Here is a 24328-nt window from a genome sequence, read left to right as displayed (position 1 = left end):
GGGAAAGAAAAAGAAGAACAAAACTGAACCTAACCCTGAACAGTTGATCAGCAGTTCAGCTGTAGCAATCTGCAAGAAATTACATTTGTCAACTCTGATGGGTGTTTTGTGATTTGTGCTGTCCACAGTTGAGACAGAGAAAATAAAGCAAGGGTGCCTGGCAAGAGCACACGATATTAACAGAGAACTCTTCTTTAAAAGCACCAGTCTGTCACATATTAGTTTCAAGTCCCCCAGCAGATCAATCTTCTCTCTGGCCCCAGTGGACCTCTAGGGCTCGGGTCACCGTCATGCCCACCTGGTACTGATTATCTACGCATTCTTTGGGCCCCAAAACGGAAACATGATATAGGAGATGGCCAAAGGGACAACAGAGCATGCGCAAGGAGACAAGTTGAAAAGTTCAACTCAGAGGATGACTATGTGCTTCATCCCCAAAGACCCCCGACGACCACCGAAGTGATCAATAAGGAGCAGTGCGCAGCCTCAAATAGGCGTGGAACTAATTTTAATACGAAGCGGGGACAGGCGGGGTTAGGAAATAAATATGTATTAGGCGTATCATGTAACCCTAGTTTGTAGAGATAAAAAGGGAGAAACAAAGCTCCCAGGTGTGCATGTCTTTGAGGAGTTATCCCCATGCACCTCAGCGCTGAATAAATTCATACCTACTCTCATAACCACTCTGTGAGTTATAGAGTCTTCTCTCCGCACATCATTTTGGCGAGCCAGCCAGGAGGATCTCTGTCCGGCTGTGGGAGCGGCCGAGGAGCGGATTCCCTGGCGCGCCCCCAGGACCTTCCCGGGAGGGACCCCGGACCTCGGCTCGCTCACCGCGGGGACAGACAACGACCTGCTGGCCTTGCGGATAAAGGTATGAATTAAATATCGGGGAAGGGGCAGCTGATAAGTCGTGCAGAGACGTCTGACGCGCAGCACGGTCCCGGTGGGCTTGCAAGCAGCCGGCCAGGGAGAAGCCGGACACAGAGAGGGAGGGATCGATCCCCGGCCGATAGAGCGGCCGATGAGAAGGGGTCTCACTGAGCTGATAGAGCAGCCCGCTAGCGACTCTGGGGGTGAGTCGAGTGAACCCTTGTTTTGCTGCTATTTTGTGTGAATGCTAAGTCCGGACACGTTGAGTCATTGAGCATGATCAGTGAGTGAGTGAGTGAGTGAGACGCACCAGAGGTGCGGAGCGATTGTGGAGCTCTATCCGCGTTTCCGACCTCGGGCGACTGAGGCGGCCGGAGAAAGGCGAAGCGACTGGAGTCAGTGTGGGGCAAACCCGAGTGTGAACGAGGGGCGTTATGTTTGAGTGTGAAGTGGTTAACATTTGTTCCAACCGTGGACAGACAAAATTGATGGAGTTTCTCCTCAGCAGTGGTTTGAGCTTGATCCTTGGGAATTGATTGACCCAGTGAATTATTGGCTAGGAAGAGGGGATAAACGGGTCTATCTAGGAAGAATATACAGAACTTCTGCAGGGAGATTGGTGGCCTTGGACTGGGAATAACCTGGAGTACAGACCCTAAGTATTCCAGGGGAGGTGAATGGGATAGCCTGTTCTTGTGGGAGACTTAAAGCTGTCAGAGAATCAGGACATTGGCATCTGGCATGGATATTATTACAGTGTAGAGATTGTGAAAAACGTTGGTATTGTTACTCTAATAACCAGTAGGGCATATGCCCCCCGTGTAAACTGAAATATTATCTTAATCAGGTTAATGTTGAACCTAAAACTCTGAAAGTTGTATATACAAAATCACATTGTGTGCCTGCAAATTGGGGCTGTGTGTGGGAAGATAATTGGGAAGTGACTCTGAAATTGTGCGAGGAAAAGTTTGGGCGAAAACGGGACGGAATAAGGAGGAGGAGATAATGGGTATTGAACAAAGCAAAGAGATCCCCAAAGCGAGTCCGCTAGGTTGTATTATTGCACATTGGAAAAATATTGCTGGCCGTGGGGGAACTGAGAACAAGAGAGATCTTATTAGATTTTGCAGAGATTGGTGGCCACTCTATAAATTGGATGAGGGAGCGAGGTGGCCACCTAGCGGAAGTTTGGATTATAACACGCTATTGCAACTCATGCTATTTCTCAGGAGAGAAGGCAAGTGGACGGAGGTGTCATATGCCGATATGTTTTTCTCTCTCCGAAATCACCCCGAGTGGCAGAGGGATTGTGGGATCAGGGCTCCATCTGACCCTCTGGTGTTAGCCCTGGAGAAAGAGAATAAGACTAAGAGAAGAGGGCTTAAACGGTGTTGTTCAGCATGTAGCATAGGGCAAAGATGTACAAAATCAGACAAGGTTTACCAAACTGTGGCCCAGGAACAAGACCTGGTAGATGATTTGCTTAAGCCTCGCCACATAAGACAAGAAAGGGATGAGGAGGAGGATGCAGACTCAGAGGGTGCAGACACTTTGCCGATTGCACACCGGACTAGACAACAGACACACATATTACAGGCACCCCTGCGTGAGGCAGTGGGATCAGAGGGAGGAGTGGTATTAGTTAAAGTTCCCTTCTCCACAATTGATTTGGAAGCATGGGAAAAGATTGCTAAAAACTATCGCAGTGATCCAGTTAACACAGCCAAACGTCTGCGATATATAATAAAACAACACAATCCAGATTGGAGCGATATGCAATTATTATTGGATGCACTGACTGAGACAGAAAAACAATTAATCATAAAAACGGCAGGGGATCTGGCAGAGGATTATTATAAAACCCAACAGCTGGATGTGAAAGATTATTTCCCACTCCAAAACCCACAGTGGGATCCAAACAGAACAGCAGAATTGAAAAAATTGGAAAGCTATCAGGAGTGGATCGCAAAAGGGATGGAAAGAGCCATTCCCAAAACGATAAATTGGTCAGCCTTATATGCAATCAAACAGGGGCCCTCTGAGTCGCCATCTGAATTCCTTGAGAAATTAAGAGATGCTATGCGTCGTCACACATCGCTGGACCCTGGGTCTGAAGTAGGGATACAGCAGCTAGTTAATCTATTCCTAGGGCAGTCTACAGGTGACATAAGGCGTAAACTTCAAAAGCTTCGAGGAACAGATGGGAGGAACTTAGAGACTTTGTTAGATGAGGCGTGGAGAGTCTTTAGTAACCGGGAAGAAGGATATAAACAAGGAATGAGGAAGCTTGTAGCTGTTGTAAGTGAAAGAGAGAAGGGAAAATGTGGGCAGAGACCACCTAGGCAAGGCCCGTCCCGGCTGGGCAGAGACCAGTGTGCGATCTGTAAGAAATATGGTCACTGGAAAAATCAATGCCCAGAACAAAGGCGGGGTGGCTTTCGGGACAAGGGAAACCGAGAGAAAGGAAAGGTAACTGCATATGTGGAAGAAGACTGAAGAGGACCGGTAGATCTCACCCCAGAAGATCCACTGGTTATAAAATTAGAACTGGGGGAAAAAGGGAAAGAAGTAGAATTCCTGGTTGACACAGGAGCAACATATTCAGCCTTAAATAAGACTTTGGCACCTGTGGGGAAGAATTATGTTACAGTGATAGGAGCAACTGGCCAACCTGAAAAAGCATATTTTTGTAAACCATTAAAGTATAAGCTTGGAAAGCAATGGGGCATTCATAAATTCCTATATCTGCCCAGCTCCCCGAGACACCTTTTGGGGAGAGACTTGCTAGAACAATTACAAGTAGCCATTAAATTTAAAAATGGGGAGGTCACTCTGGAGGTAAATGATGAACAATATATAGAGGCATTAAGTTTAATGTTGACAACTGTTCAGACAGAGGGGGAAATTAGCGAAGAAATAATGAATCAAGTGTTTCCTGGAGTATGGGCCTCCAATGTACCAGGGAGAGCGAAAAATGCACTTCCTATAGTAATCAAACTTAAGGAAGGGAAACAACCCGTTAGAATTAAACAGTACCCCCTGAAAAAGGAAGATAGGGAAGGAATTAGTCCCGTAATTGAAAACTTTTTGCAATTAGGGCTGTTAAAGGAGTGCCAGTCTGAGTTCAACACTCCCATTTTGCCAGTCCGGAAACATGATGGATCATACCGGATAGTACAGGATTTAAGGGCTGTTAACAAAATAACTGAGGACCTCTATCCTGTGGTAGCAAATCCATACACTCTGTTAACATGCCTGACACCTGAGCTAACTTGGTTTACTGTTTTAGACTTGAAAGATGCCTTCTTTTGCCTCCCTATCCATGAGGACAGCCAGAAAATTTTTGCATTTGAATGGGAAAACCCCAAAAGCGGGCGCAAATCCCAGCTCACATGGTCAGTTCTACCTCAAGGTTTCAAGAACTCTCCCACTCTGTTTGGGGAGCAACTTGCCAAAGATTTGGAATCCTGGGAGGCTCCCCCGGAAGAGGGAAAGTTACTGCAGTACGTGGACGACATCCTCATAGCTACCCGGACGAAAGAGGCATGTGTAGCCTGGACAGTAAGTCTTCTAAATTTCCTGGGACTACAGGGGTACAGGGTATCAAAGAAAAAGGCCCAGGTTGTGAAGCAAAAGGTAATCTACCTGGGTTATGAAATCAGTGCGGGACAGCGGACCCTAGGGCAAGATCGCAAAGAAGCGATATGCCAAACCCCGAGGCCTCAAACGGTAAAGGAACTGCGGACATTCTTAGGAATGACGGGATGGTGTAGGCTCTGGATACACAGCTATGGGTTGCTCGTGAAACCTCTGTATGCGCTCATTACAAATGGGAACAGAAACCTCCAGTGGACAAAAGAGGCCACGCAAGCCTTTCATCAGCTGAAGAATGCTCTAATGTCAGCCCCGGCTCTTGGACTCCCGAATGTAAGTAAACCGTTTTTCCTGTTCTCCCATGAAAAGCAGGGAATCGCCCTGGGGATACTGGCCCAGGACCTGGGTCCATACCGGAGAGCAGTTGCTTACTTTTCCAAGCAACTAGACACAACAGCCAAGGGATGGCCGGGATGCCTCAGAGCTGTTGCAGCCGTGGTGCTGAATATTCAAGAGGCACGCAAATTCACTCTGGGCCAGAAAATGACCGTATTTGTGTCTCACACAGTGTCTGCAGTCTTGGAAGTAAAGGGCGGGCACTGGCTTTCCCCACAAAGGTTCCTGAAATATCAAGCCATCATGGTAGAACAAGACGATGTAGAGATAGTTGTAACTAACATTATCAACCCAGCTTCTTTCCTCAGTGGGAATCAAGGGGAGCCAGTACACCACGACTGCCTGGAGACCATCGAAGCCTCCTACTCCAGCCGCCCGGATCTGAAGGACACCCCTTTGGATGATGCAGAAACCTGGTTCACTGATGGGAGCAGCTACGTCATCAGTGGAAAGCGACATGCTGGGTATGCAGTAACCACCTGCAGAAAGGTAATAGAATCTGGACCCTTACCAACAGATACCTCTGCACAAAAGGCTGAGATAATCGCTCTAACCCGTGCTCTAGAGATCGCGAAAGGAAAGAAAGTAAACATTTATACAGACTCAAGATATGCATTTGGGGTTGTACACGCACACGGAGCCATTTGGAAAGAAAGGGGACTGTTAAACTCACAAGGGAAAAACATCAAGCATTCTCAGGAAATATTGCGGCTACTGGAAGCAGTCCAGCTACCTGAGCAGGTAGCAATTATGCACATCAAGGCACACCAGAAGGTGAGCTCTGAATTGGAGGAAGGAAACGAGCTGGCGGACAGAGAGGCAAAAGAAGCAGCAAAAGGTGAGATAACGATCGAGGGAGCCTTAATTCCTGATGGACAGGTCTCCCTGGAAGGTAAGCCAGTATATACCAGAAAAGATAGAAAATTAATTCAGGATCAAGGAGGAAAGTATAACCAAGAGGGATGGGCTATTACTGCAGGTGGGATAATAGTCATCCCTTCTCATTTGTTATGGTCTCTAGTAAGGGAGGAACACCAGAAAACACACTGGGGAATAGAAGCCCTGTATAACTATCTAATTGAAAAGATTACTGCCAGGAATTTATATTCTACTGTCATTCAGGTAACCCGGCAGTGTGATATTTGCCTCCAGACCAAACCCAAAATACTCCCAAACCAAAACTAGGTCAAATTGGAAAAGGCCACGGGCCTGGACAACAGTGGCAAATTGACTTTTCAGAACTCCCAAGAAAAGGGGGGTATCGATACTTGCTGGTTTTAACAGATACCTTTTCAGGGTGGCCAGAGGCTTTTCCCACCAGAACTGCCAAAGCCCGGGAGGTAACCAAAGTATTACTACAAGAGGTAATACCACGCTTTGGAGTTCCAGCCACAATATCTTCAGATAGGGGGCCACACTTTATTTCAAAAATAGTACAACAAATCAGTCGTCACCTGGGCATAGACTGGGAGCTCCATACCCCTTATCGCCCCCAATCAAGTGGCCAAGTGGAAAAAATGAACCATTTAATAAAACAGCAAATCGTTAGGCTGGGACAAGAAGCTAATTTACCCTGGCCACAATCTCTCCCACTGGCATTGCTGCGGATCCGAACCAAGCCTAGAGCTAAAGAAAAATTAAGTCCCTTCGAGATGCTTTACGGGAGACCATATGGCGTGCAAAAGGGATTGTCCACCCAGGTAGGGGAGGAGAGGCTGACTGCCTATATGATAGCCTTGAGCAAACAGCTCAAAGCAATTGAGAAACATGTGGCTGGAACTCGGAGTAGAGGGCTGGATGGGCCAGTGCATGACATACAGCCTGGAGATTATGTGTATGTTAAGTCTCTTGCAGAAAAAACTTTGGAGCCACAGTGGGAAGGACCGTTCCAGGTGCTTCTCACCACCTTCACTGCAGTTAAAATCAAGGAACAGAGCGCCTGGATTCACCATTCTCGAGTGAAGAAGGCTCCAGAAACTCCTTGGAAAGTAACCCCGGGTGACAATGAACTGAAATTAAAACTTACTCGGGCATAATGAATACATTGTGGTTGAGAATATTCCATAATTTAGCATACAGGAATCCAATCAGTAGAATTGTTTTGTTTGTTTTGCCTGTAGTTATAAGTGTAACCCAAGAATTGGAAAGCGTCTCTAACCAGAAAAATGCTGAATGGCCTTGGTCCCAGGCTTTCATTCAGTATACTGGATCCATGGGAAATTATTCCGACATAAAGGATTTAAACCTATCAACCGTGGTTATGCATGAAAACCAGATATATGAAAGGCGAGAATGGCAGAAACAAAAGCTGTGGACCCTTCAAGGGACTATAGGGGAGGTAGTCAGAGTAGGATGCCGAATGATTAACGGGACTAACTATGAAAAGGCAATTCAAATTAGTGTCTCGACTTCTCCTGCAGATTATCACCGGGAAATTTGTGATCGTCTAAGTAAATCGGACTGTTGGTATAATTTTACGTTAGTACAGACGGTGAATGTGATCTGCCTTTGGGGTCGTGGTAACAAAGGGCTCACATTTAAATTTAAAATAACAACTACACCTATTGCAACAACCAAATCAACTGTAACCCAAGCTCAGACCACACCACCTAAAATTGAACACAAAATTTATGAAATTGGCCCATATGTAATAAGGAATACGGGGCAACAACAACTGTTATTTAATCCAGAGTGGTCTCTTAAGCGTATTGAAGTACTAATGCAAACAAACATTTCTGAGATTCAGCCAGCCTGTTCCTCTTTTCTAAGAACATCATCCGAGGGCTGGACAACATGGTTACAAAAGCAAGTACACTTCAGAGGCAGAATGAGAAGAGATTTAACTGGAATATTAGGAACAGGATTGGGGGTCTTAAATGGAATCGATTCAGAAATATTAATGAACAAATTAGCCACTGCCACAAATGATTTGGTAAAACTAAGACAACCCCTGCAATCCTCTTTATTAGCACTAGGAACTAGCCAATGGGAAATTTCCAAAATACTACCAAAGTGGAAAGAAGCTGAGGACCAGGACCATAAGCTAATAATAAACGCACTAAATATAGCCCAAAACAATGTGTCGTTAGCCCTCAGCTGCATACAGGCACAATTATGGATACAATCAATTGTTGCTCTAGTAGTAAGAGAGGGAAATGAAGGTACTTTTCCAATTGAAATTCGGAAGATTGTCTGGGACAATGCAAGCAACCTAGAAAGAAAACTTCAGTCTTGGTGGACTCTGGTAAATTTTACCTATGACCCTACCACCGAAATAGCTACTACTTTTGTACTGACTATACGCAATGCCACAATTTATAATATCCACCCTATTATTGCATTAGGATTAAATCATGAAAAAACAGTGCTCTACCCCTCAGAACATAGAGCATGGGCCCGGATAATGAATGAAAAGTGGCAAACTGTGAATTTGGAATCGTGTGTTACCCGGGAACAACAGGGGTTCATCTGTGAGACTAACATGATCGATGCACAAGATATATGCCTAGACACTGAGCAAAACATTTGCCACTTTGAGATTCATCCAGATACTAGTCAAAAGACTATGCTTGTATATATTGGCCTAGGCTGTGTATGTTTAAGAACTGCATGTGTTTCTGTAGAAATAGATGATAACAATGTAACCTTGACTACTAGGAACTATTCCAATTTTTGTATTTGTAATTTTGTTAGGATTGTAGGGTGTGATTTTTCATATTTAGCACCGGTTACATCCCACCAGTTGATAAGATCCAATTACACAATGTACCATCAGTTATCACCAGCACCCATTGGAATGAACCTTACATTAGTAAGACAACTAATGAACCACCAAGACCTGACAGAAATCCTGAAAGAGATTCAAGAAAAGGGGCAAAAGACTCTGGTTACTGTCTATCATGATGTAAAAGAGATAAGCAAAGTATTACAAAGGGTAAACCAAGATACAAATCACCACTGGTGGGATGCACTCTTTGGATGGTCGCCGACTGCAACTGGGATTTTGAACACACTTTGCCACCCCATCATTGTCATACTGACATTAGTAGGCATAAGCCTGGTGCTATCAAGTGCAATGCTTGTTTGGAATTGGAGAATGTTAAAACGGATAGCGGCACTGACTTCCCTAGCAGCAGCCTATGGTAATGCAATGAGGGATACGTATCGAGATGGGCAGGCTGCGCAGGTGGACTGGGAAAGGAAAAAGCGTCAGTATTGCTAAGTAAAAGAATTTACTGATTTTCTAGAAAAGGGGGGACTGAGACAGAGAAAATAAAGCAAGGGTGCCTGGCAAGAGCACACGATATTAACAGAGAACTCTTCTTTAAAAGCACCAGTCTGTCACATATTAGTTTCAAGTCCCCCAGCAGATCAATCTTCTCTCTGGCCCCAGTGGACCTCTAGGGCTCGGGTCACCGTCATGCCCACCTGGTACTGATTATCTACGCATTCTTTGGGCCCCAAAACGGAAACATGATATAGGAGATGGCCAAAGGGACAACAGAGCATGCGCAAGGAGACAAGTTGAAAAGTTCAACTCAGAGGATGACTATGTGCTTCATCCCCAAAGACCCCCGACGACCACCGAAGTGATCAATAAGGAGCAGTGCGCAGCCTCAAATAGGCGTGGAACTAATTTTAATACGAAGCGGGGACAGGCGGGGTTAGGAAATAAATATGTATTAGGCGTATCATGTAACCCTAGTTTGTAGAGATAAAAAGGGAGAAACAAAGCTCCCAGGTGTGCATGTCTTTGAGGAGTTATCCCCATGCACCTCAGCGCTGAATAAATTCATACCTACTCTCATAACCACTCTGTGAGTTATAGAGTCTTCTCTCCGCACATCACAGTGATGAGCAGATATAAATGCTGGAGAATTTTGGCCATGGAAATCTCCAGCCATGCCCAGCTGTAGTGGTTTCACATTTGCTGAATTCTGTTTGCCAAATTTATGTAGTGGTCTTAGTGTTTACTCTCTTTTTTCCCCCTGTGGTATAAGATCAGGAGAAGCAAAGTGCTCAGACTTAAAGATAAACAAATGGTTTTATTAACATACTAAAAGAATGGAAAAGGAAAAAAAAAAGTTGAACAAAAAAAGAAACTTCAAAACACTCCTCCCTCCCCCTACAAATTGTTAACCGTCTTATAAAACAGCATAGACACAACCTGTGATTTTCAGTCAGTTTCATCATTTAAACATAATCTTTCATCACTTTGGGAGAGGAGCCTTGTTAAAAGCTTTGTTAGAAGCTTTGTTAAAAGCTTTTAGGAGCTTTGTTAAAAACTGAACACTTTCCATGAAAGATAGATTGCACTTTCCCTTCTCTTACCTTGCTGTGTGAGCGGAAGATGTCCTTCTCACTGAGAATTTTTGTCCTTTGGCACCTCCCTCACATTAAATCTGTACTGCCACTTGGCACCATTAAATGAAAGCAGTCCTGCCCTCATATCAGTGTGTTGGGGGTTAGATTTGTTTCTTTTTTTTACTTATAGAATTTTTCCCCATAAGTCGCTAGGAAACCAACTACTGGGTACTTGTAGGTACTTAAGCAGAACGAAGCGGCCAAAGGAGGGGAGTTGTAGTGTGAAAAGTGCATATTATATGGCTCTGCACAAGATATTTACTATATGTGTTGTGTTGTGTTAATTGTTGGTGTTGTATTAATATTTTGATAGTATAGTAAATGAAGTTGTGTAGTTAAAATGTCGTTTTTATGTAGCAACCACAGTAAATCTTTCAGAGAAAAAAAGGATTTACTACTTCCTTATCAGAAGAGACCAATTTCTTCTGCCTTGCTCAACCCCGTTGACGCCATGGAGATTAAAAGAAGAAAGTGATACTAACCAGAGACAATTCTTTGTTTGAATGGAATTTATGCATCATGTATGAAATGAATGAATATTCAACAGGCTATTGCTTTTAAGAGATAGTCCTTTGTTAACAGAGGTCCTTCTTCGGAGCTTTTTTGCTCGGAAGAGGCACCCAGATGTCTGTAACTTTGTTTTTTATTGTCTCGTATTGTCCTACCTCTAAAATTGTTCATTTTTTTTACTCTAATTCTATTTTTTATAACCATCTTATTTACTATTAAACTTTTAAAATTTTAAAACAAGTGATTGGCGTTTATCACATGTAGCAACTGGCAACACATTTTTTTTGGGTCTCGGGGAGTTTCTTGGGCTGGGGGCAGCTGCTCGCTCTTGTTCTTGGCTTTTCAGAGAGAGGACAGCCAGGCTGCTGCTTGGAGAAAAGAAGTCACTCCTGTGACAGAAGTCCAGGTTGGTCCTGTTTCTTCTGGTGTGGGGTGAGCCTCTGCTTCTGGGAGCAGCCACTGAACTGGGACCTTGTTATCTCCTGCCTCACTAAAAGAGGGGCTTGTCGCCAGGCTGGGAGCGGGGTCGCTGATGTCCCACCCCCCTGCTGCTTTCTGGGCACTGCTCAGAGTCTTTTTTGCTGCTCTGTGGCCCGCACCCCCTGCCTGCTGAGACCTCCCGCATCTTCAGCCACTGCTACGGAGTTTTCGGTACATCTCTTCCACCCCTTCCCAGCTTGGACAAAGCCGCCATTACCGCGTGGTCCCCCAGCCCGCGCCACAGCGCCCCCTGCAGCCACGTGGGGATCATCGCACCTGCCCTGCCCACCAGGAGCCTGCCAGCGCCCCTGCCGGCTGTGACCGGAACTGCACCAAAGGGGAAAGCGCCTGCGGTCAGGGAAGCTGTTACTGGGTTCCTGGTTCTGTTTATTATTAATGCTGTAGCTATTGGGTAAAGAACGGTTATTCCTATCCCCATATCTTTGCCTGCGAGCCCACTTAATTTTCAAAATTATAATAATTTGGGGGGGGGCGGGCCTTGAATTCTCCATTCCAAGGGAGGCTCTGCCCCTCCCTAGTAGACACCTGTCTTTCAAACTAAGACACAGTGTTTGCAAAATGTTCCCTCCTCCTGTCCTGACATCTCACAAACTGAACCATCCCCTTCCTGTCCAAACTGTGCCTGAGGTGACTGAGGCCTCCAGGAGCTCAGGAGGGTGCAATACCACTACAGGTGGGAAGGTTTTGCAAAGCTTCCTAAGCATCAGTAACTTTGCCAGTCTTCCTCTGGAACATTGTCCTACTCATGAATAGTCTTGGAGGATACTGTGTCTCCAGCACACTCAATAAAATTTGTTTTCTTCATGGCTTGAATAGAGGAAAATGAAAATTATCTTTTTTAGAGTGAAATTTGGGGTTGGGTGCAGCTGGGTTTTCCTCCATTATTTGCTGTGGAAAGTAGAGTAAAAGCTTTGAATTCCCAACAGAAGCTGACTGCCAGCCCACACAGAGACCTGAATTGGGCCCTTGCTGCATGCTGGTCCAAGGGAAAAGCTGGAACAAAATCCCCTTTTTTTGCAGATTGAGCCTCAGTGTAGTGTTGTCTCCAGGGTTGTCTGTGGTAAGACAAAGTAATCCAGCCGGAAACTGTGGATGTGTGAGTTCCAACAGCAACCTGCTTCTCCGGCGTGAGGGACAGGGCCAGCACAAAAGCCTGAAAAGGTGTTCCAGGTAGTGGAGAAGGCCAGGTTGTCCTGGTGCAGGGATGGCCTTCAAAGGGGACCTTCACACCTTGTGCTACTGACAAAGGGCAGCTGGTGGCCTTCCACAAAATGCTTCTTTTGTCCAGCTCTTTGAAATGTTCCAGCCAGCAACAATTCCTGATGCTCACACCAGCCCCTTTCCAAGCAGGAGGACTTGTGTAGGCAGCCTGACAGCTTAGTGGCAGGAGAATAAAATACTCAGCTGAGTGTTAAGTCGCTGTCAGAAGCCACATCCTCAGTCCCTTGTCTCTTCCAGTTGTCTCATATGTGGAGGAAGCAGCAGGAAATCACTGATCCTGGAAGGGAAAGCAGCAGGAGGAGAGGCAGTGGCTGGTTCCTGGGGCCTTGGGAGCAGTGAGAGCCATCCAAAATATGACCTCTGCTGGGTTGTGGAGATAATTCCGACCAACCCAGCGATACTCTGTGAGACTAGAGCCATCTGTGTATAGGAACATGGAAATTTAACCTTGTAAAACAGGAAAACTGTTCTTGGGTATTTGCCAATGCTTGGATGGGATCTGAGCTACCTGGCCTAGTGGAAGGTGCCCCTTCCTATGGCAGAGGGGCTGGATCTAGAGGATCTTTAAGTCCCTTCCAACTCAAACCCATATGTGAGCGTGAATTACAAACCCATGAGGACAAAGAGAACACAGGAAACCTGGGTCTCCTGCTGTGACTGGAGGTTGCTGTAGTCACTTGTGTCACCTGGAGACTTGTTTGTATCTGGAGAGATTGTCATGGTCCTACAGTATTTATGTGTGACTTTCCCTGGTTCAGTGACCCCAAAGATGCCAGAACAGATTCTTTGCAAGCACAGAATTGGTTAAGCTGCCTGTGAACCTGATGGGAGAAGTGCATTCATATTATTGCAGTGTTTATCCTGTACAGATGATATTTGGTTTTCATTTTGAATATGCAGTGTTCATGCACAAGGCTTATATGTGCATAAATACTGGCTTTAAGTCCTAATTCCCTCTTAACACAAGGATGTGTAATCCACCAGAAATATTTCACAAGGAGCCATAATAGCTTTGGGCTGTTTAAAGTGTGTGATGAGTAATGGTAGCTTTAACAAATACCACTCTTGTTAATTGGGGTTTGTCATCTATCAACCCTGTTGCACAAAAGTCACTTATTTATAGCAGAGAGTACCTGAAATTCCTTAATATAGATGAGAATGGTGCAATTCAGGCTTATTAAAGGAGAGTTTTCTGTTATTGTGAGAAGACAATCTAGATAATCTGTTTGCTGTACATCCTGGAGAAGCCTTTGCAGTTAAGGATGAAAAGGAATAAGAACCCTGGTTGTATTATTTCAATTGTACAAGTGCCTCTCTAGTTTCATGGCCCTGCCCAGGCCAGATTTAGGCTTAAGGTGATGATTATGAGCAGGGGTCCAGTATAACGTACCCTTCTGTTCCACCAACCTCCTGGGTTGCCACCAACAGTTGGGGTCTGCGTCTTCTTCGTGGCAAGGTTAGGGGTTAATCTGGTCTTGCTCCCTACTGTTGCTTTTCGGTTTTCTTCGCCCACTGACTCTCGGCTCTCTCCTAATTCTTTGACTTTACCTGGTAGGTTTCTGGTACCCATTTACAGAGGTCGCACTCCACTCTTTCAAGATCTGTTCTTGCCTGCAAATTGTTTCCAGTTCTGTTCACCCATAGCACCCGCTATTTTTATTACCCTGGAGTACTCAGCCTGTTGTCACTAGTCTTTTCAGTGCTAGATCTGCTTCCTTCTGGATCTTTCACAACTTAAACACAGGCCTCTCAGAATCCTGGCTCCTGGTATGTGGGCAAACCACAACTCTACATTCTGTGCACCTAAACCAGTCACAACTTAGGGTGGTGCATTCCACTTCTAGTTGAGGTGTTAGGGCATGGGTTGAACTTGATGATCTTGAAGGTCTCTTCCAACCTGGACATTCTGTGATTCTGTGATCTGCAAGTAGTGCGTCACTTTAAGCAGTTTTCCTAACTGACATGAATGGAAGCTTGTTCATAGGATATTTTCGGGGAAATCCTTCCAGACAAGGACTGGCCTCTGCTGGTCAGGAAGTGCGCCATCAGATCCAGGTGTTTCTGTGCTAAAAGTCACTTTGACTTGATTTGGGCCTATAACAGCTGGAGCCACTTTCAAGGTGAATTTGGAGACCTCAGCTACAGGTGGATGCACTGTGTAGGATTCTCCCAGTTGCTGGGAAGGGTTCTCCAGATCCTCTCTGCAAAACAGATCTCCACAGCAACTGTGGACTCTGGATGATGGTAAAGCATTTAGGCCATTGGCGATGGATCTTTCTCAATCACTATCCTGTCTCTTGTAATGCGATTACCTTTCTTGGTTTTGCTTGTTGCTAAAGCCAAGCATGTGGTTTTATTGAATTTTACTTTTCTGTTGCCTTAATATTCCTAGTAAAATATGACCTTTCTTTCCATTGTTGTCTGTGTCCCTTAAAACACCCCTGTCAATTGACAGAACAAGGGCCTAAGGCCTACTGGGATCAACATTTCTTAAGACATGTTGGAGTTTCCTGAGGAATGGTTTGGTCCCTCATCTTTTTTCAACAACTGCAATATCCCATATCTGCAGAAAAGAGGAAGGTAAGCAAGTATCTGGGCTTGCCTGAAAAGAACAGGCAAAAAAAGCTCTTGGACAGCAAGCAGCATTCCCACAGAACTAGCAGGGTAAAAATGCCAGCAAACTGAAGACAACTTGATGAATGGATTAGTGGAATTATGGGCCATGTTTGCCTGTGATGGCAATGTTGCCTTTTTCCTGGAAATGAAACTCAAATAATTTCAGTAAGAGGGTAAAATAAAAAGGGACCTTTAATTAAGACCCTCAGAGGCAGTTATGTCTTGCAAAGATGTCCACAAAGCTCACTCCCTCTAGGGATGAGTACATTTTTATATGTTATAAGAAATAAGCATAATTGATAAAATTGACAAATTTGGAGGATAAGTGGTGATGCAATTATCCCCCAGGTCAAGCTCCTTTTCTGGGGTCCCCCCCCGGCACTGGCTGTGCTCTGTCCATGAAAACATGTCTGGAAGAGTTGTTCTTGGCCTTGGTTTCCAGGAAGAACCAAGATAGTACTGGGGCCTTGGACACCCTGGGGCCTGGAGCTCTGAAGTATATTTCTCTTTCTGCTTGGGGAAAGGCCATGGAAAAATACTGGGAAAACAAGTCACAAATACAATAGGCTATAGAGCTACAATATATGTGTGAAGAATATAGAAAACATATAAAAGAAGAAAGGCAAAAACCAAACGGCATCAGCAAGATCTTGGGCATGAACACCTAGGTCCAAATGGTCTTCTCAGCCCTATTTCTGTGTATTTCTGGGAACCAGAGGAATCATGCTTGAGCCTGTGGGGAGATGGGTTTGGAAAGTAAAAGTTCATTTCTTTTTTTCTCCTTGCCGCAGCTTCTGTTCCTAACATCAGCCGAGCCTCTCTCCAGCCTGATGCCTCTGATTGTTGGAGCAAAACAATTTATGGCAGACAGATGACACTGACACTTCCAGAGACATGGCTTTCTCCAGTGCCAGCTATGAGTCAGAATAAAAACTCCATAAACCCCTGTCTTGGTTTCGAAAGACAGTTGTCTGCCAGGGGAAACGACAGCCTCCCTTGGAATGGAGAATGTAAACCCCCTTCTCTCTAGTTATTATAATTTTGCAATTAAGGGCTTTTAGGCAAAGATATGGGAAATAGGAGGAACCGTTCTTCACCAGGAATATTAAAAATAAAAGGAAAATACAAATGTAGTAGTACAAAAATACAAGCAAGGAAGCAAACAAGGATCCTGGAAAAAACCATGACAGAGTCAGGGATACGACCTGGCACCCTGTTGGTCAGGGTGTTGGAAGCAGTCCAAAGAAGTCCTCCTGGAGGAACAGATGTGGCTCTGTGGAGTAGCGATGGTCCTGTAGAAAATCCAGTGGTGGTAAGATGGGTCCAGTCTTCCTCGGGGAATCTGTTGGAGTCCAGGGCATTCCTTTGGTTGCCCTGGAGGGTCAGGGACCTGGGCAGGGGGGTCTGGGACCCCAGCCCAGAGCTCAGAGAGACACTGGCTTTGATTTCAGTCCATGGGAAAAACTTCCGACACTGAGAGAAGGTTTACAGGCCACAAGAATGTGAAAAATAGTAGTTTTAAGTTCCTAGCATTGAAGTGAATGGGGACAAGATGGAGAATCTGGGGCGTTGTCTCCTTCTTCTTCTCCTTCTCCTTCCCTCACTCCATTGCTGCATTGACGTGGCACAAAGTAGTTAGTGAGGATTGGATCAAAGTAAAGATGACCTTTTTAGTAATAGTGATAGACATTGGTAAGAAATAGCAAACAAGAAATACGTAGTAATTAGTATAAAAGATAAGGACAGCCCAGCTCGGGGGGAGACGTGAGGAATCCATGCAGCTGTGAACATCTTGTCGGACTCCGAGAAAATTGTAAGATAAGAAATAATAAACGAAGTATGCAACGTTGAAAAATCTAAACCTGAGAACTCAGTCTCTTCCTTCGGCTCGGCTTGGAGCTGTGAAGGGGAGCAAGGACCCTGAAACCACCTCAATGTTGGGGTAAGCCCCTGACATCTGGCGTCCCTGAGTGGGCAGAAACATCTGGCGTCCCTGACTGGGCAGAGACATCAGTCGTCCCTGGGTGTGCAGAAACATCAGGCGTCCCTAACTGGGCAGAAACATCTGGCGTCCCTGACTGAGTGAGAAGAAGCACCTGCTGACCCAGGTTGGACGACATCTGACTTTCCTGACTGGCACTCCTGAAAAGGAATGCTGAAAAGGGTCGCAGCAACCTCTGCAGAAACATCAAAAAGCTCCCAGAACATCAAACAGCCAAGCCAACAACTCCGGAGAAGAAACACCTGTCTGGCCACAACACCAGCTCACTCCAGTTCGTTCCAGACGACGGCTTTCCACTGGGCCCAGGAACCCGTCACCCTGATATCTGCTGGACGGAGATCGGGACGCCTCTGAAACGAATCGGACCACAGCTGGGGAAAGTTTCACTTTGGTAAGACCTGTGAAATTCAGAACACACCGCGAGATGGGGGGAACTAGTTCCCAAGAGAGAACAATAATATTAGAAAATCTAAAAGAATTGATATCAAAATATAATGCAGTGCTGAAAGATAAAGAGCTCGAAGCCCTGATGTTATGGGTCAAATGTAATTATTCACAATGTGAGACCCAGTCTCTTTTTGAGCCAGGTTTTTGGCAAGAAGTAAACAGAAATCTTTATGATAAGGCCACACAAAAGCAGAAAATACCCACAAAGCTTTTATCAGCGGGAAGAATTATGTTAGAAGTTATAACAGAATATAGTAGAGAGAGCTGCAGGGTTGGACAGCAGCCAGGCAAACAAAGGGAGTATAGCACATAGCCAGGACAGAGAGCTATGCTAACTCCGAGGTCGGTACCTCCCCCAAGGGAATGGGAAGGGGGAGGGGAAAGAACACAGGTATTTCAAGGTCCAACAGAAACCTCGTCAGAAACCCCAAAATTAATGCCAGGAAAACCCAAACTTTTAATACATCCAAGGGAACAGGAGGAATTTGACATGCTTTTCTTTGAAGCAGTCCCAGAACAAACCCCTCATTTATATAGAGAGGGGGAGGGGAGAAGTAGTCCACCAAGGAGCCCATTTACTCCTCCGGGGTCACCGCGCCGACACACTCCTCAGTCGCCGTTGCTTCTTTCCCTTCCCGTGGAAAAACCGGGTGCGAGGGAAGAGAACGGAGGGGGGAAAGAGGCAGGTCAGGCGCCGTTGGAGCAGCGGGGGGGCGAGGCTGCGCGGGGGATGGAAGCCGTGCGAGGGACCGAATCTAACCTATCGCGTCGAAATGCGGCGGGATGCGACGGGGCGTGATCGCAGGGTGCGTCGGGAGATATAGACGCGGGTCGTGATGAAAAGGAGTCCGCGGGCGGAGATTCTGGAGCTGGGGGGATGAGAACAGAGCAGGCAGCTCGGCGCGCGCCGATGACGCAAGCTACGGGAAGTGACACAGCTCAAAATATCGCGTCGCAGAGCGCCGGGAGGGAAGTGCCGAAAGCAGAAGTATCGAGCCGAGAACTACAAACCCCAGAAGGCTCAGCGGCCGGTCCAGGCGCATGCGCGGCAGGGGCAGGTAGAAGCCCAGGGTGCATTTCTATTCGGGGGCAGGCTGATTCCGATGACGAAAGTGACGGGGTGGACCTTGAGCGCCAGACAGGACGGGGCATCCCGTCGGATTCCGCAGGGCCAGGACTGGCAGGGGCGGAATGGGCGGTGACGGGGCGTGGCCGAGGCGGGGAGAGTCTCGAAGGCACCACCCCCAGGCGGCAGGGGCTGCGGAGCCCGACTCCGCCCACGGGCAGCTATGACCTTGAGCCGCCTGCGTGCGGTGATTCAGGGACAGCTGCCGAGGTGTTACGGACGGGTGCGCGTCCGAAAATTTCTCAGATTTTACAGGCTTTTCCAGAACTTAAAAGATACTTGAGAACTCCGAGCCCACAGAGGACAGCTGCCAGCGTGCCGTCATCACCGAGAGGCGGGGCAGAGAGGCAGCGAGCACGGAGATCATCAGTTGCATCCACCGAAGGATCGGTATGGGAGGATGTGCCCACATTGCATCGTTTTTTTTCCAATTTCATACAAAAAATCAACTTCTTCAGAACAGTGATTCAAACAGAAGCCGAGAGAACCTTTGCCAATGGTGAGGGATGATGATGTTATTGATGAGGACCACGAGATGTCAATCACAGATGAAGATATAATCAGAATCACAGATCAGAAGGGATCCCTTGTGGTGGTGTGAGAATTGTTTTATTAAGTTATTAAGTTATTTTTGTAAGATTTTAAAGTTATTTTTATAATGGTTTAGTTCACTGTATACCCGTGTTCTGCATTGGTTTTCCCTTCTGCATTGGTTGTTTTGTCTATTGTAAAACCAGACGTTTTCTGTCATTCATCCCTTCCCTGCACCTGTCGCTGTCAATCCGCCCCCCCCCCCCCCTCATGGTCGCCTGCCTGTCACTCAGAGACCCTTCCCTGGCTTCTAGAAAACTCCAGGAGGGGTGTCGAGTGATAGGCTGGGGCCCGGGAGACCCCCTCCCATCATTTCGTGGTTGGTCCCCAGTTCCATTGTTCACACCCCCAGTTAACCCCTGATTCCTGTGACTGGCTGACCGGTTGTCGCCACCCCTGTTTCCACCCCCCCTTAAAACCTGTCGCACGCCTGGCCTCAGGGTCTCTCCTGGGCAGCAGGTTGCAGCGTGCAGAGCTCCGCATCCCTCTGCCTCAATAAACCTACGTTGCATCCTGCTCGGGAGAGTCCGCCTTTCATTCAGTTGCCGAGGTCGCTTACGTCATCAACGTGCCTGTTGCTGAGGGTGAGATCCAAGATCCCACAGAGAGGAAGCGGCGCGCTTTGTCCGCCGCCCCGATCATACCACGTTGTCACAGTGAAACTCTGAGCTAGCCTGTGGCTGTGCTGGTCAGTGCGAATTGGACACGGTGACAATCCCTGCCAGGAGAGTAAAGGCACTTGAGCTTACACGACAAGCTTCGTCATTTTTGTTATCTGAGGACTTTATGAACAATTTTTTTCGAAGGTTCACTGAAACAGCATTTTGCCATGACCCCACGTCTTCTTTCTCTCAGATTTTTCTTCCAGGGAAGGAAGTTTCAGAAAAATTTGAGGATGCTCAGCAAGCTCTGATTCCTGTTCAGTGAGTGAAAGAAAAAGAGAAAGAAAAAGAAAAAGAGAAAGAAAAAGAGAAAGAAAAAGAGAAAGAAAAAGAAACAGAAAAAGAAACAAAACCCGAGGAAGTGAAGCCTCCAAAACAAGTGGGTCCTGAGAAAGAAGAAGCAGCAGTGAAAGCAAAAACAAAGGGAACAATTTCAGAGGCAGGCACCGCACAGGCTTCTGCCAAGCCAGAATTTTGTCCAACAGACTGGACAGACATAAAGAAATTTGCATTGAAAGGGGATACACTTTCAATGGATCCAAAAGGCATAGCTATGCCAGTGACATATGATGCACATGATGCAAACCCAAAATGGGAGAGATTGGATCGTGAAGTCGTCAGGGATCTGATGAAAGCCGTTCGTGATAATGGATTGGGGTCTCCATATTTCAAACAACTTTTGAAAGGGACATTTAGTATTTATGATTTAACACCATTTGACCTCCGATCTCTTGCAACCATGATCCTAAGCGACTCACAATTCATTCTCTGGGAAGCAAAATGGAGAAAAATTTTAAATGATTACAGAATCAAATACCAAGGAGGGGCAAATGCAGGCTTCACAGTGGCACAATTGGCCGGTGATCCACCACTTGACAGTGCAGCTCGTCAAGCCAGCTTTCTTCCTCGAGATGTTCTGACAGACATCAAAGATGCAGCCAGAAAGGCAATGGTGCAGATTCCACCAGCAGGAGTCACAGAAAGTCTTTTTACAGATGTAAAGCAAGGTCCTTCAGAACCCTTCGCTTCATTCATCGACCGTCTCACACAAGCAGTGGACAGGCAAGTCATTGATGAGGGAGTGAAGTCACATTTGATCCGGTGTCTTGCATTTGCAAATGCCAATCCAGAATGCAAGCGAGTCATCAGTGCGGTGCCAGGCCAACCCACCATGGCAGAAATTCTAGAGGCATGCAGCAAGGTGGGGACACCACAGCACGTTGCAACAATTTTAGGAGATCATGTGGAAAAAGCTGTCAAAGAAGCATTTGCAAATTTTCAACAAAGACAGTGTTACAAGTGTGGCAAACCAGGGCATTTCAAGAAGGACTGCCCACAAATTACAAACAATGCAGACTCATCTGATCATTGTTCGGCATGTGGGAGAAGGAAGCGTCGTCCTGCAAGAAACAATGCAAGTGGAGGAACTCAGTCGGGAAACTCCAGAAGGAGCGTGGATCATCAACGCCGACGACACAAGTGATGGTGATGACTCAAGAGCAAGCTCCGCAAGGGTGACAATCATCGGGGAACAGCATTCTGACGCCCTCAGCAGGACAATTTGTAGGATCCCCAGTGATCCAGAGTTATTACCACCCGGGGCGCAATGCAATTTGGCAACTTCCAAAGTGATATGTTTTTTGGATGACAATTATGCAGTGATACCCACTGGTGTCACTGGATCCTCGTGGAAGAGGCAGACTTTCTAATTATAGGTAAGGACAGAAGCAGTGTTTTAGGACTTGTTATTTACCCTTCTGTCATTTCAGCAGATCACAATGATGAGTTGACAGTTTTAGCAAAGCCTCATCAGCCACCATTGATCATTCCCCCGAATACCTCAATTGCCAGGGCAATTGCATTACCACCCCATGCTGCAGAACAAGCCTTGCCAGTGCTCCGGGAACAAGATCCTCCTTCAGGTGAGCACATGGAGGTTCATGCCTCCTGGGTGAAACACATAGGCCGAGACAGACCAATTCTCGTCTGTGAATTGACCCAGGGTGACAAAACAATCGCAGTCAAAGGGATGCTCGACATGGGGGCGGACGTCACGGTAATTTCATATCTTTTTTGGCCCAAGAGTTGGAATTTAATTGCTCCCTTGAGTCCTCTTTCAGGCATAGGGGGGAACACCTTGTGTCTGCAGAGTGAAGATGCGATTGTTGTCTCGGGGCCAGGAGGTAAGACTGCAATCATTTGCCCATTTGTTGTGCAAAGACCCATCACAGTGTGGGGAAGGGACACTTTAGTGCAATGGGGCGTGAGGTTGGAAGTGGATTTTTAGTGGGGGTCACTGTGGCACTCACCACTTTGAAACTGACCTGGAAAACAGACAATCCTGTCTGGGTGGATCAGTGGCCCCTTGAGAGGAAAAAATTGAGTGCTCTCAAAAACTTGGTCAGGGAACAATTGGAAAAGGGACACATTGTACCGACAAACAGTCCCTGGAATTCCCCAGTTTTTGTCGTTCGCAAGAAAGCCCCTGGCTCATGGAGATTGCTTCATGATCTCAGAAAAATCAATGAGGTCATTGAGGAAATGGGACCACTTCAGCTGGGGCTTCCATCTCTCTCAATGATTCCGAGAGATTGGCCACTGGTGATCATTGATCTCAAAGATTGTTTTTTCAGCATCCCACTTCATCCAGATGATGCTCCTCGATTTGCCTTTTCCATCCCAAACGTCAACAGGGAGGAGCCTCTGCAGAGATACCATTGGGTTGTTCTTCCTCAAGGTCTCAAGAACTCTCCGACCATCTGCCAATGGTTTGTTGCACAGGCACTGTGTCCAGCTTGAGAGAAACATCCAGGAGCAAAAATCATTCATTACATGGATGATCTGCTCATTGCTGCCCCGACACAACAGGAATTGCAGAGGGCTCGTGACTGTGTGATCACAGAGGTGCAAAATGCAGGTTTGGAAATTTCCACTTCAAAAATCCAGGAAATTGCACCTTGGAAATACCTAGGATGGAAAATCACTGAACAAACAGTGAAACCACAGTAAATTGAAATAAGAACAGAAGTTAACAACTTACAGGATTTGCAACAACTTTTGGGAGAGGTCAACTGGATGAGATCCATCTTGGGGATCACAAATTATGAACTTGCGCCGTTGTTCAATCTTTTGAAAGGGGACAGTAACATCAAATCCCACAGGAGCCTCACTCCTGAGGCTCGGGAAGCCCTTGAGAAAATTGCTGGAGCCCTCCAGCAGAGACAGGCACATCATTTTGTAACATCTTTGCCTTTCTTTCTTGCAGTGTTGGGGGAAAAAATACAGTTATATGGGTTGATTTTTCAGTGGGATTCATCACAAAAAGACCCATTGTTGATTTTGGAGTGGATTTTTTTATCTTACAGGTCTCCGAGGACGATCCTCTCAAGTCTGGAAATGATAGCTCAGATCATCATCAAAGCTAGGACCAGGCTGCAAGCAATGGCAGGCAAAGACTTTACAACAATTTACCTGCCTTTGAAAAAAGATTATTTTGATTGGGCACTGCAAAAATCAGAGGACTTGCAGATTGCAATGTTAGATTATTCAGGTGTTTGTACTATTCATTTCCCAAGCCACAGGCTGTTGAAAGCAAAATTAAGTTTCAGAGAAAAGCCAAAAATAAGTGAGGTGCCATTGGATGCAATAACAGTATTTACCGATGGCTCTGGAAAAACTCACAAATCAGTAAGTACATGGCAGGATGACATCACAGGGGAGTGGAAATCAGATATAAGAATAGTACAAGGGTCACCACAAATAGTGGAATTAGCAGCAGTGGTCAGAGCTTTTGAGCTGTTCCAGCAACCTTTTAATTTGATCACAGATTCAGCTTATGTAGCTAATGTGGTCAAAAGACTTGACGGTTCACTTTTGAGAGAAGTTGACAATGAAAATTTGTATTCATATCTATTGTGCATGAGGACATTGTTGCAAAACAGAAAACATAAATATTTTGTCTCACACATCAGAGCACATTTTTCTCTTCCAGGTTTTTTAGCAGAAGGCAATGAGCATGCAGACAAATTGACCATGCCAATTTCAAGGACTTTACCGAACATTTTTGAACAGGCAAAATTGAGTCATGCATTCTTTCATCAGAATGCTCAAGCACTAATGGACACTTTTCACATTTCCAGAAGTCAGGCAAAGGAAATCATTAGTGCTTGCCCTGATTGTCAGCTTGTTCAGCCTCCTACTTCCATGGGAGCAGTCAATCCAAGAGGATTGCACAGTTTGCAGTTATGGCGAACTGATGTCACGAAATATCCATCTTTTGGGAAACTCAAAAATGTTCATGTTTCAGTTGACACATTTTCAGGTGCAGTCTTCGCATCACTGCACACAGGTGAGACAGCACAACATGCTTGTCGACATTTCTTGCAGGCATTCGCATCTTTGGGCGTGCCACAAGAAATCAAAACA

At 46.0% G+C, this 24328-nt stretch overlaps 2 protein-coding genes across 2 annotated transcripts; both read left to right on the top strand.

The window, feature by feature from the left end:
* Positions 1 to 366: 366 nt before the first annotated feature.
* On the top strand, positions 367 to 9085 carry LOC120765837 (uncharacterized). Its single transcript, XM_040091029.2, has 2 exons — positions 367 to 874; positions 6708 to 9085. Exon 2 carries the CDS (start codon positions 6899 to 6901, stop codon positions 9083 to 9085), a length of 2187 nt encoding a protein of 728 aa, XP_039946963.2. The 5' UTR covers positions 367 to 874; positions 6708 to 6898.
* LOC131378773 (uncharacterized) lies at positions 2140 to 6899 on the top strand. The gene is made up of 3 exons (XM_058424194.1): positions 2140 to 3342; positions 3766 to 5985; positions 6738 to 6899. Exons 1-3 carry the CDS (start codon positions 2140 to 2142, stop codon positions 6897 to 6899), a joined length of 3585 nt encoding a protein of 1194 aa, XP_058280177.1.
* Positions 9086 to 24328: the final 15243 nt, after the last annotated feature.

The sequence above is a fragment of the Hirundo rustica genome, chromosome Z (assembly GCF_015227805.2).
Source record: "Hirundo rustica isolate bHirRus1 chromosome Z, bHirRus1.pri.v3, whole genome shotgun sequence".
Taxonomy (NCBI): domain Eukaryota; kingdom Metazoa; phylum Chordata; class Aves; order Passeriformes; family Hirundinidae; genus Hirundo; species Hirundo rustica.
Note: the sequence above shows the minus strand (reverse complement) of the source record. Positions and strands in the feature narration are given on the sequence as shown.